Source organism: Protopterus annectens, chromosome 3.part1 (assembly GCF_019279795.1).
Source record: "Protopterus annectens isolate FY-2018-M chromosome 3.part1, PAN1.0, whole genome shotgun sequence".
Lineage (NCBI taxonomy): Eukaryota > Metazoa > Chordata > Ceratodontiformes > Protopteridae > Protopterus > Protopterus annectens.
Window position 1 is genome coordinate 90,213,652 of NC_056732.1, and position 13,599 is coordinate 90,227,250.

The 13,599-nt window shown below is 38.4% G+C and overlaps 1 protein-coding gene across 1 annotated transcript in view; it reads right to left on the bottom strand.

Annotated features, from left to right (window-relative positions):
* WASHC5 (WASH complex subunit 5) overlaps window positions 1-13,599 on the bottom strand; it is a 1,015,994-nt gene that overhangs the window by 194,276 nt on the left and 808,119 nt on the right. The window contains exon 25 of the mRNA XM_044066602.1: window positions 9,859-9,955. Within this exon, the coding sequence (XP_043922537.1) occupies window positions 9,859-9,955 (97 nt within the window). The remainder of the gene's footprint in view (window positions 1-9,858; window positions 9,956-13,599) is intronic.

Here is a 13,599-nt window from a genome sequence, read left to right on the forward strand (position 1 = left end):
TAACCAATGGAGTGACAGAGCACCTGCTCTCCACGCTTGGCTGCAAGGATATCTGAAATAGAATTTGTCTAGTTGTCACATCTGGATCAAGTCCTGGAATACACCTGTACTGAGTTTTCAGTCATGACTGTCTGTCCACGATCTGCTGAGTCTGACTGCCACAATGTTTTGCTCTGATGGAATGCAAGAGACCTGAAGAGTCAGAGAACTGAAGAGGTAATTCACAAGCCACCACTGCCAACCAGCAAAGATGGTATGACCTTGCACCCTCTTGTTTGTTAAGACACCACATCACTGTTGTGATCTCTGTAACCCCTTGTAAAGGGCCTGGAGCCCATAGATGATGTAGAAGCCTCAAAGCAAGAATCACTGCTAACATTTCTTTGATGTTTATATGCTTTGGTCTATCCAAAGAGACCCACAGACCTTGCAATTTTACTATCACTGAAAATGCATCCCAAGCATAACTTGAACAGTCTCCTCAGACAGGCTGAACTAGGATTGGAAGATAAAGGGAGTCCTGGATTGAGAGCCTTTTGATCCCTCCACTATTGCAGTTCTCACCTTAAAAACCCTAGCATGGAAGTCTGAAAGTCCAAGGGGTGTAGGTAACAGGTTCAAGAATTTTTTTTAAGTACCACTGGATTTTTCTCATGTGTAATCTGGCAAGTGGCATCATAAGGATCATGGATGCTATGAAGCCTAGAATCCAGAGAAACTCTCTTGCACAAGCCTGAGGTTGTTGAGAAAAACTCTAAAACATCTGCTGGTAAGTTATTACCTTTTCTTTTGGAAGGAAGGCCTTACGCTTGAGTACATGCCTCAAAAAGACAATTTCATGAGAGGTTATGAGATAAGACTTTTGTAGGTTCAAGTGAAATTCTCAATATTACAGGAGGTTAGACACCTTTGTTAAAGACCCCAAACATCTGGGAGAAGACTTTGCAGAAATAAGCAAGTCTAAATAACGAAAAATGTGGAAGCCATACAATTTGAGACACTACTGGGGTTAGACATTTTGTGATCATTCAAGGTGCAGGTTAATGCAGAACACTGAAAATGCAATCCAGATACAGCAAACCTTAAAATTTTCTTAAAGTGTGAGCAATGGATATGTGATGGTAAGCATCTTTGAGATCCAGTGTTACCGTAAGGCAATGGTCTGGAAGCAGTGCAAACAGGGTCCACATCTTCACTTTCGGAACTTTCACATAAAGGTGGAGAAAACACAGATCTAACACAAATCTCCATCCATGCTCCTTCTTTGCTACCAAAATTATCCTGAAATAAAAAAAACCTTTGGCTATGTGATTTGCTGGTACTGGTTCTATGACCCCAGCTTCTAACACGTTATAGCACAAGTGGGAAAAAGTTCTGTCTGGTTTGGTGGATGTGAGGGAATTCCCCTGAAAGGAGGAACTGAGTTCACCCATTGCCAAGCAAATCCTTCCTGAAACACCTTAAATACCCATCTGTCTGAAACCATATGACCCCGGGCTAAGGGGTCTGAGGGTCAGTTGGTGTGAGAAAGATAGGGAAACTAAGTTAAGAGATGTGGGTAAGGTGATCAGACTCCTGGTATAGTCATTCATTAGCTCGAGTTTGACTTTTTTGCAAAAGTTACTACTTTTATTTGGTTTGGAAGAATTAACCACCTGCCATTTTCTTTTTGGGGGGCCTACTTGTTATTAGACTAGGATTTCTGTTTGTTCTGCCCTCTACAGGACTGAGAAGTGGCCGTGTTAGGGTAGAACCTGAGTACCTGAAAAATCGTAGACACTCAGTGCCTCAATTTACCTGTCATCCCACTGTTTGAGTATCTGTACAGTCACAGAACCAAATACCATATCTGGGCTAAGTGGAAAATTAAGAATTTCAGACTTCAAATCTTCAGCAAAATTCTAATTATGCAAACAAATACATTTTCTCAACATCAGCAGAAGCTCTAAACACAGTGTTAGCACAGTCATACACTCTTCTCACACCATGTTTAGAAATTTCAGTCAGGTTAGAAACAATCTGATTTAAATATGACCTGCCTTCCAGAAACAATGAAGCAACAAATTCTTCCAAACTATAAGCACATTTTCACACAAACTTCCACCTATAGCCCTGATAATTCAGGATCCTAAATGCTAACATAGTAGAAGCAAACAGTCTGTTACCTTGTTTGTCTAACCACTTGCTCTCCTTTTCAGAGGGTACTGGATTAGAGGAAGCCAAAGATTTTTTTTTAGCTGCCGCTGCTGGTGTTACTGCAGCAAAGGGGCGAATAAAGACATTTATAATCTGAAGAGAACCCATAGAGCTAATAAGCTTTTCTTTGAAACTGCAGCCAGTGAGTCAGGAGCCTAGCTGGCAAAATAGGAGGAATATGTGCAGAATTAGGAATTCCGTCCTCTAATAGATCATTGCAACAGTCTCATCAAAGGATAAAACTTGTCTAGGATTAGCTTCAGGTACACTATCTGATGTGTCAGAATTCTGGCAATGGATTCCTAAAGAGACTCACCCCTACCTCTGTCAGAATCCTCATTCTCTGAAAACACATAATGTTCTCTGGCAATAACTGCACTAGAACTGTGAAAAGGCAAACAGTCCCCAGAACTGACTGACTGACTGCAAAACACTCAATTACAGAATTATATACAGAAACAATATGATCATGTGCCCTGTAATAAAGTTTTTGTTTCTTTTTTCAAGAAATACCACTACTGGGAGAATGGTCAGGGGCAGCTTACTCTCCCTGGCAAGAGGTCTCTATCCTAGGACAACTCCTGGACCTTAAGTGTTTGGTTCTCCCATACCTGTAAATGGTACAGGAACAGCCCCTGATGATGGTCTACAGTGGCCATTACAGCTACACCATAGGGAATTGAAGCAATAGGTAAAAGGGCTGTAAAAACATCTTTGGCTACACCACAGTCACTGAATGTAGGCTAAGTTAATAATTTGGATCTATATTAGCTAGTCTAACTGGGAAAAGCCGAAAGAAGAAGAAGATTAGCTAGTCGAATTGTCAAAACAGCGAACGCTCTTTCATCGACTGCTAATATGCGAAAACACACAATGTCAGCCGGCCGGAACAGCGATTTTGCCATTGTCGGGACTTTGCCATTTCCTCCACTGTGGTGCAATCTCGGCGCTGGTAAATTTAAGTAGGGGGTGTGGGGGGCACAGCCCCCACATTGGGAGGTGTTGGGGATGAAGCCCCCCACTTTATTTTGCTTGTGGATTTGTTTTGTTGTTTTTTTGGCTGTTCCGTATGTTCGAGATTGTGTGTTTTCGCATATTAGCAGTCGATGAAAGAGCGTTTACTCTTTTGGCACTTCAACTAGCTAATATAGACTCAATAATTTTACTTGTTTTTTCTTTTTAGGTACAAGCACAGTAGAAAAAGCAGGACAGGAAATATTGCCCCTGCCGATGCCAGGGAAGAAACCCGATTACCAGTAGAGTAAGTTCAGTAACACTAGGAGAAGGTAAGTATTCACTAGTAGGCACCAAGCAAACTTTCCTTCCCCAAAGTAGCAAACACAAGCAGTACACTGAAAACTGTTGTCACCAGACACTAAACTTTTAGTCAGAAGTATCACAGAATATTTACTATTCCAGAAATGAGTAAGCACAGCAGAAGACAATCATCAGCAATAGACAATGTTATGCATGGGTAGTTGGTGGAAATAAATGAACAGATACCACACATGTTTTTCATTTGCTGAAAGGTAATAATTAATATTTTTAAAAACTGTTTAAAAGTAAAACCCTTAATAATCTACTAAACAAACAATATAACCAATTAATGAGGTCTTATCAAACAAGAGAATGATGGCAGGATCTGTGCAAGTCATTTTCTATGGGAAACTTGATACAATGTATATAATGACAACTGTGAGCAATACATCTCAAAACCGGCCAATGATGGACTGCATGACAAATTGGAAAGAAACAGGCAGTGAGTTACTTCCACTGACATTGTCATTTCGGTTAGTCAGGTAGTTAAAAAATCAGTTAAGAAATACAACCCTTTGGTCCACACCACTGCTTTTCAATTCAAAGAACATTCCCTGTGGAAGAATGAATTAAATGGCTAGGTCAAGTCAACAAATAAGTCGCTACTAACTGTCCAGTACCTACAATCAGGTAGATTATGTCTAATGCTGTAGTGTGTTAGTTGTATCATGCTTCTTCTTGAAGACAGATCGTTTCTTCTAGATATTTCAGTTGACAGCAAAATTTTTTTCTAGAATTTGAGAGAAATGTAGTACAGTAGACTTCCTCTTATCCGGTCTCACTTTAAACAGACTCCTCTTCAACTGCCATTAAACTTCTAGCATAGCTGTAGCAACAGACAGCAGAGAACCACAACACTTCTGCCTCCTCCGGGCACTTCTGAACATCTCAGCTTATTGTTTTAATCTTAAAATGCTAAAATATGAAACAGAATTAACTTGCAGTTTTTATTTTATATATTGCAAGTTCATTTTTGTTTCAGTATTTTAACATTTTAAAATGAAAATGATAAGCCGAGATGTTCCAAAGTGAAAGGTTAAAACGAGACTGGATAAGTGACTTACCTGTACAGTACTCGCACTTGGAATTTAAACTATCCGTGAGAGAGAGAGAAAGTAAGTGTGTGTGTGTGTGAGAGATTTAAACTAGCTGTTCTGTTTGTAGTATGAGAGATAAAGTGCGTGTGTGTTGCTGTGTGACAGAGTAGGTGTGTGTGGAATTTAAACTAGCCATTTGTTGCTGTGTGTGTGTGTGTGTTGCTGTGTGACAGCAGAGAGATGGTAGGCTTGCAGGTGTGTGTGTTTTAACATACCTCTCAACTGCCCAAATTTAGCCTCATAGTTTTGGTCTGTGTCTCATACAATTTGTGGTTTTCTGGAAAATCACGGAGGATTGAAGTCACTAAATAATGATAGTTTCAGACTTCATATCTTTCAAAAAATGCATGCGAACACAAATCCTGTTATTCTAGCAACTTTCTAAGTTAAAAAGAGCAATATTTAAAATCTATCCCTATTTTGGGGCCATAGCAGCCCGATTATTTCAGACTTTGTCCAGATTTCTTGCACTGAGGTCGAAAGGTATGCATACTGCTTAACTGTCCAGATTTTTGTAGAATGACCAGATGGGCAGTACAGTGGTGCAGCGGTTAACGTTGTCACCTCACAGCAAGAGGTTCTCCAGTTCGATTCTCAGTGGAGGCACCTTCTGTGCGGAGTCTGCATGTGTTCTCTGCATTCGCATGGGTTTCCTCCAGGTACTCCGGTTTCCTGCCACATTCCAAAGACATCCGTCTAGAGCATTTCTCCCCGGGCCTCTGGTGAAAACAGGCTCTGTCCTAGTATCACTGAGGACTGAAATCACTAAATAATGCCAAACATTTGAGTTTTAGACTTCATTTCCTTCAGAAAATGAATGCCAAGACAAATGATGTTATTCTAGCAACTTTCTAAGTCTATAAGAGCAATATTTAAAATCTGTCTGGGGGAGGGGCAGGTGGTTACAACCTACAAATGCTATTTTTTATGTTTTTTTCTGATTAACCAGCCATTTGTTTATCCAGCCTAAGGTCCGGTCCCAGAGAGGCCGTATAAGAGGGAGTCTACTGTAATAGAAACAGTGGTTTGAAGGAGTCCAGCTGTATTCTGGGGCCAGACTGAGAGATGGTAATTAATATGAGTGCTTTTAGAGATTAGAAAGGATAATTTCCGGCAGAAGTACTTATACGCTCCATGTCATAAATATGATGCATACGTGACTGACATTCAGAAGTGCAACTACAGAATACTGAGACTTAGAACACTGAAATCCAGAATAAACAAATGCAGTTTTAAAACAGTTTTGTACCTTTCCTTTCCCACAACAGAGGGACTGGGCCTCCCCAAAACACTGCTACCTATAGACACTACCTCTGACATTCCTGTAAATTGGATTAAAAGTACATCTTGATAACACAGTTTTGGTTTTATTTACAGAAGCACAGCTTGATGCCTGAGAATATTTGCAAGAAGCTCAAGTTTCCCCTCAATGCCACAGTATGGCAAATTTTAGAAGGAATACATTGAATCAGAGGGTTGTAACCCAGACAGCTTTCCCAAGATAATGTCGGTGATGTTAGTGACGGCACTTCAGAACGACAATCACCAACGCTCCAACTTTCTTCCTGCCCCTTGTGCTTAAAATATGCTGCAGAGGAATACCAATAAAAATACTGCATGCTCTGAAAAATTTAGAAACACTCCACCAGAATCTCTGACTACATCCGGAAATGCATCTCAGTCATAAGGTTCACATCCCTACGAGAAACACTTTTAAGGGAAAAGCAAGGCATCAAGTCAATTGTCTTTAGAAAAGGATTACCTAAACTAGGAAAATTAAGTTGTTCACTAGGGGCTTAGGCTGAAAGTGATGACATCTGACAAAGAGGAACAAGCTTGGTTATCTACCTTGAGAATGACGTCTGCACTATGTTTAGATCTTCCAGTGAGGGTGTTTATTTCAATGCAAAACAATTTGTGGTTAAGAATCCCCTATTTTAAATGTTTTGCCTTGGTCTACTTTACAACAGTACAAAATTACTTAAGTAATTTAAGTAATCTTGATGGCTGGGAATATTTGCAAGAAGCAAAAGTTGTCTTTTTTTCGCCTCAAAGCCACAGTTCAGCAAAGTTTAGTAGTAATCTATAGAATCAGAGAGTTGAGGGTTGTAACCAACAGAGTTTTCCCAAGATAATAAATGCAATGTGTTCTGTTTGGTTAAGAGAAAACTCATCAAAAGAACAGCTTCTTAAAAAAGGAATAGGTCCCTACAAAAGGAAATATCTCAGAATTTGACCATATATTCCCCTAACTTAAGTATGCTAACTCCAGCATCAATCATACCACTCTGGGAAATGAAACAGTTTCACTGAGTTGGCTCTTTCAAAGAAATGGCTCCCAGTTAAATGGACTGTTTCCCAGTAGCTGTATTTAAGTGAAAGAACACTCAGTAAAGAAGGCAAGGCCTCACAGTGTCACCACAGGAAACAAGCAGAAATAACATCAGATATGAGGGAATATGCTTTAAAGAGTATGACAGGAATTTTTTGCACTGGGCAAGGCAATAAACTTGCATACACAATGGCCACTAAGGAGCAGTTCACTGATCCAAGGTTTACTACTCCCCTGCACGACAACAGTTTAGGTCTTGGAGGCTGGTGCACTACACAATAAAAAAAAATAAGTACAGTATCTAAGAATGTTGTGAATGGATTAGTGGGAAAGGAGTACAAAATAAGCTTAGACATGAAGGTAGTACACAATAAAGGATGTTTTGTGACACTGAAGTGGGAGATGAGAAGGATAAACTAGGCCAATAATTACTTACTTTGCATTAGGACCAACAGTACCCTGGCAAATATGCCAAATAGGCTAAGAGTTTATTACATTTGAAGAAGAACATAGCATCCTTGCAAGGAATGGACTTGCTAATAAGTAGAAGAACCCATGTTTCCAGACTGAAGATTATGCCTTTGACTTTGCAAAATCTAGTATTTCTGTGAAGCAGAGAAATGAATACCATCACAGGTTTAGTAATTTCTATGGTTTAAATTTAGTTTAAACTTAAAAAAATATATGTTTCAGTTTAAGTTTAATTTAATTTAATGGTTTATTTTCCTAAAACCAGGTCTGAAGCAGAGAAATGTATTTGCGATGACTGCCTGCATTAACAATGTTAAATAATGAAGCTTAAGTTTCTAATCAAAACTACACTAGAATTGGGGTCAATATCACCAGCAAGTCATAACTAGGGCAATGATATCAAGAATATAGACTGCAAAAGAAACAAGTGAGTGAAAGTAAAGCACATGCCATGGCATGGTCAGAAAAAGGAGAAAAAAAAAAACAGGTAAGGTAAAAAAAACACCGTACATAAAAGTAATGTGTATTTGAAGTGCATAAGTATGGGGTGGGCAGGGTTCAGCTCAATAGCTTTGCTCAAGATATTTCAAATAGTGCGTAAAAAAAGGTGAATAAGGCAGTTCCTACTTGCCTAGTACAGAAGCATAGCTGTAGTAATGGTTACAATGCCTAGTTTTACTGCTCAAAATTACATCTCTTTACCTTCCATGCCTCAGTTATTTAAAATTTTCCAACTGAGCAGCCTAGCCTTAGTGATGCCTCGAGGTTTTTCTTCAGTTACATCCTACTGATGCCTCTAGGTGTCAAATATTGCTTGTTTACATTTGCATTAATAACTCGAAAACCATGTTAGATACAAAGTATTACAAGACTTTATCTTAAAGCTTATATAATGGCAAACACATATATACTGATATTTGATCTCTGTCTAGTGCGGGTAAAGAGATATTAATTTTTTCATATAATATTTTATACTGCCATAATTTTCTGTTTTTCTTAATACCTCTACAATCAATTAGCACAGACAGAACTGATTAGCCTAATATGAAAGCTCTGAGCTGGATAAGCAAAGTGCTATTAACAGTATGTGTGTAACCTGACTGGTTGCCAAGATATTGTAAATTGTTTACAAAATATTTCAAACATGATAATGTGTTTTCTGTGATTAATACATTCCAGTTTAAGACCTAGAACCTACAGAACACCGTCATTATAAAAATAGTTTGTGCTGAAGAGTTTGCCATTTAAACTTCTTCAATTACCCCTAGGATTCCAAACATATGACCATTTGTTTGAAATGTGATGACAGTTTGATTCATCAAAAAGTTTGGCCTCCGCTCAGTGGAAGTTACAGTACAAACTTACAGAGCTCGACTGAAGGGGAAACGACATCTATGGAAAACAGATCAGTCAAAGGATAGGATGATTTAGTGTAAACTCAGAAGAGACTTGGATGAAATTTTGGGCTAGTATGAATGGATCTGTATGTGACATTTTACGGCTCTACAATTTAGTTTAAATTATTTAGTACAGATCTCCTTGATTAGACTTCTCCAGGAAGCGGTTACCTTCCTAGTTAAGGTGTTTGCCAGCTGTTGCTGTACACATGATATACTGCTAATAGATATGGATTATGTTGTACAACCCAGTCCCAAATCTGTAGCCTCTCTCTCTGTAGAGTTGGAAAGTTCTAGCTTCTCCTCGTCTGTTGCTAGACTCCAGGATTGTTGAGTTGTCTAGTCTGATCTGAAAGTAACCTGAGTGAAAGCCATCTTGCCAGGCTCTCAAATCCCATTACACTGCTTTCATTACTTTTAGGTGATTTAATAGAGCACAGCCCAATTAGTATTCATGAAAGATACTGAAAAGGAACAAAAATGCATCTAAAGATACACACAAAAACATATCCTACAGTGATTCTACTACCTATACCAAGGATTGGTACAATAAAGGCAGAAAGAAGGCACAATGCTAGCAGCAATCCGTGGAGGTCCAAGTTGCACTTGTAAGAGTCAGAAAAGCTAAATGGCTGTGGGGAAAATCATCTTTTCACTAAGAGAACACACTGGATATTGTCATTAAAATAGATGGTCTCCCTGAGTAGGGAAAGCCTTCTGTGTGAACCTAATGTCGGACATCTTACTCCTATTAATGCAACCTGCTGAAGGAATTCTCTTCAAATTAAAACAGCAATATTAATATTAATATTAGTAATATTCACACAGAAATGCATTGCTCTGCTGCACTTCCTTCATGTCAATTTTCTGATTATAAGGAAAACATTTTAAGATTTTCATTGTAACATGCACCAAGACAATGCTTATGAAAGTGATTTATTACACATATTTAACTACCTAAATTATAAATGGCTCATACAATAAATGTATACATTTTCCAAGAACACTGTCAACAAAAATACTGCTGAGGTAACTGCCTCACTGATACCTTGGTTTTTGATGTACTGAAGCTTTGGAAATTGGGCAATAAGAAATAAGAAGTTTAGTATTGGAAAATAGGGAAGTCGTTTGGTGGTAATGTAAATCTGAAAGAGAAAAAAGACAGAAAAAAAAAGAAAATAAACACTGTCAGACTATTATGCTTAGAAAACACATTTTTTTAATGAAAATACAACAGCAGATGACAGAATCATTTCCATGACCTCACAGTAACTTGCTACACAGCAGATGGCAGAATCATTCTATGATCTCAAGGTAACTTAACTAAAACAGCAGACAGAAACACTTCTGCAACCTCACAGTACCTCATTATTTATATACTGTTCTGTGTGGAAAGTACAGTATTTGTGACATCTATCATACGAGCAGATGACATCACTTCCATGACCTCACAGTTGTAATTCCCTGTCACAATAATTTACTATAACTGCTGCTGACAATATCATTCCCTTGACCTCACAGTAACTGATTTCTTATATACAGCTCTGTTTAGAAAGTACAGGTTTTGAGGCATCTAACATAACAGCAGGTGAGAGTGTCACTTATTTGACCTCACAGTACTTTACTGTAACTGCAGATGGCAGAATCATTTTCATGATCTCACAGTAGTTCATTATTTATCTACTTTTTTTTAGTGATTACATTTTTGAGGCATCTACCATAACAGCACATGAATGAATCATTTCTATGACCTCACAGTAATTTATTATAACAACAGATGACAAAATCATTTGTGTGACTTCACTATATTTCCTATGAATTCTTTGTCAGAGGTAACATTATTTATTTATTTATTATTTATTTACATTTGTTGACCGGGAGAGTCCGACTGGACACAGGTCCGTTTTCAGCGGAGGCCCGGGGAGAAAAGCTCCACATTATTATTTGCATTTTATAGTTAAAAAAACATAGCATTTAAATATAGACATTAGTCCAGTTAAGGACGCAAGACAAGAAGAAAACAGATGTAAAACAGCTGTAGAGCATAGTACAATTTTAAAATATGGTGACATATACTAAACATGGTTAAAATGTAGTTGAGATTCATCAGTGAACAATTGATACAAACTGTTTTTGAGTTACATAACAGCCATTAGCAGTTGTTGCTACAAGAAGTTAGTATTATGTGGTAGGTAGCTGGGAACATGAGTAGCCAAGCTTGCTAAGAGTAGGTTGTTGATAGGGGGCTGAGAGAGGTAGCGGGTGGGGAGTGAATGGTATTAGAAGGGGGGTTGCAAGGGCATATCTGGCAAGTTTTGAAGTGTGATTTTAGTAAGGATTTAAAGTGGGTGCAAGAAGTTACAGAGGTAATTGAGGATGGGAGGGAGTTCCAGAGTTTGGCTATAGTGCAGGAGAATAATGCTTCTCCAGCAGAGTTACTGGCTCTTGTGACCTGTAGGAGGTTTTTGTGGCTGGATCTTAGTGGTCTCGTGGTTATGTAGGGTTGGAGTAGATTCTGGAGGGATGGGACTTTTAGTGGTTGGTTTATTAGTTTGTGGGCGAGTGTGAGTTGATACCATTGAAGGAGGTGGGTAGCTCTAGCCAGCCCAGTTCTGCTAGTGAGAGATAGTGGTGAGTACGGTAGGAAGCCCCTGTGGAGAATTTGGCGATTTTGTTGTAGCAGGTTTCGAGCTTATTTAGATCACATTGTCTAAGGTTAGTAAATATTGGAGAGGCATAGAGTAGGGTAGAGAAAAGATGAGAATTTGCTACCGAAATTTTAGCTGCTTTGGTAAGTAGTTGCTGATTTCTATATAATGCTCCTAGTTTTTTGTGCACTTTTTTAATGGTCATGGAAATGTGAATGTCAAAGTTCAGTTTAGTGTCTATTTCTACTCCTAGTAATTTGGTGTGTTCTGAAGGATGGATGGTGGTGTTGTCTTTTGCTGTGATGTTAAAGTGAGAGCTGTCTAGGGTAGGTTTGGTGGGTTGGAAGATTAGTAATTTTGTTTTGTTTGGGTTGAGTATTAGTTGGGCATCGGATAACCAAGTTTCAATAGAAGAAAATGCTTCCTGTGTAACTTTTTGCAGTTCTGGTAGGGAGCGGGCTGTGCAGATGATGGTTGAGTCATCTGCGTATTATATGAGTGTGCCATGTGTTGTGGCTGAGGCTAGATTATTGGTGAAAATAGAGAAGAGTAGGGGTCCCAGGATGGACCCTTGGGGAACTCCTATGGAGACTGGTAGTTGGGGGGATAGGTTGTCCTGCCAAACAACTGCTTGTTGGTGGCCAAATTGTACAACTGAGCCAGCAGCTGTCTAGAGTACCCATAAAGTAAGCACCACAGTGCTTACATTCAGATATGTATTTATTTCAAAGTCTTCAAAGATTTAAGATTTTAAAGAATCTACTTCAAAGCCCCTTAAAGTTCAAAGTGGTAACCCATAACACGTTCAAACATCATACATGAACTAGTGTGACAGTTTTCTCATGACAATAGCTCTGACCACTGTGAAATGCCTACTAAGTTGCTAAATCCTAAATGACATGAGTGAATATGCAGTGAAGCTATATATAAACAATTTATATATAAAATAAAAATATAACAGACATTAGTCAGATACTAGCTCCCAAATGAAACTGCAGATACTCAAGCACTTGTGTCCGCTAATAGAGTGCAGTTTTTAAGGTGCTTACAGCCATGAAAAATACAGGCTGTCAAGCCAGTCAATCCCAGGAAGCAACCTACCACAAAGAAGAAAAGTGCATGCTCTGCAGGTCTCGAAAAAGACAGGGGAAAGCACATCAATTAATAACAAAAATAAAAGTAAACTTCACAGTAATGAGACCAAATTGTTCACAGGACTGGAGAAAGAGTACATGGCACTTGTAGAGTACAGTTTTAAAGTGCTTACAGTCCTGAAATACAAGCTATCAAGCCAGTCAATCCCAGGAAGCAAACAACCACAAAGTAAGTATGTACTTGCCAGGTCTTGAAAAAGATGGGAGAGAAAGTATAATTGTGTAAGTAAATTTACCGTAACAGTAGATGTTTGAATGATTACAGCTGCAGCAGTCTTTGCTATATGGGTTATATAATACCAGGGATATAACAGGTTCACAGAATAATACTAGGCTATTAGCTTAGAAGCCCAGATCAGCCATCCTCACTTTCAGCATGTTGTAAGCCATGAAAGTCTTTGCAAACCTACTGATGTAAATGACCTTTGTGAAACATCTACAGCATCATATGCACATCTCAGTTTGTAAATTTCATGTCTACACCTTAGTGCAAGAAATCTGAACAAAGCCTAAAATAATGGGGGGACAAAGGCCCAAAAATAGGGACAGATTTTAAATATCATGCTTACAAACCTTGAAAGTCATCAGAATAACATGATTTGTGTTAACATGCATTTTTTTTGAAAGATATTTATTTATTTATTTTACATTTATTTATTTTACATTTGTTGACCGGGCTAGTCTAACTGGATATATGTCCATTTTCAGTAGAGGCCCAGGGAGATAAGCTCCAAGACAGAAACAAGAAAAACAACAAAAAATGAATAATAGCAACAGTCTTACATACAATGCATATTCCAGGTTAAAAGTCTGAACTTCAAATATTTATCATTATGCAGTGATGTCAAACCTCAGTGATGTGGCAGAAAACTAGAACTTTTATGAGGAACAGACTACAAAAATATGAGGCAAAAATAAGGACAGTTGAGAGGTATGATTATGTATAAAGCAGCAACTAAATTTTTTGCATTATGTTGGCAACACATT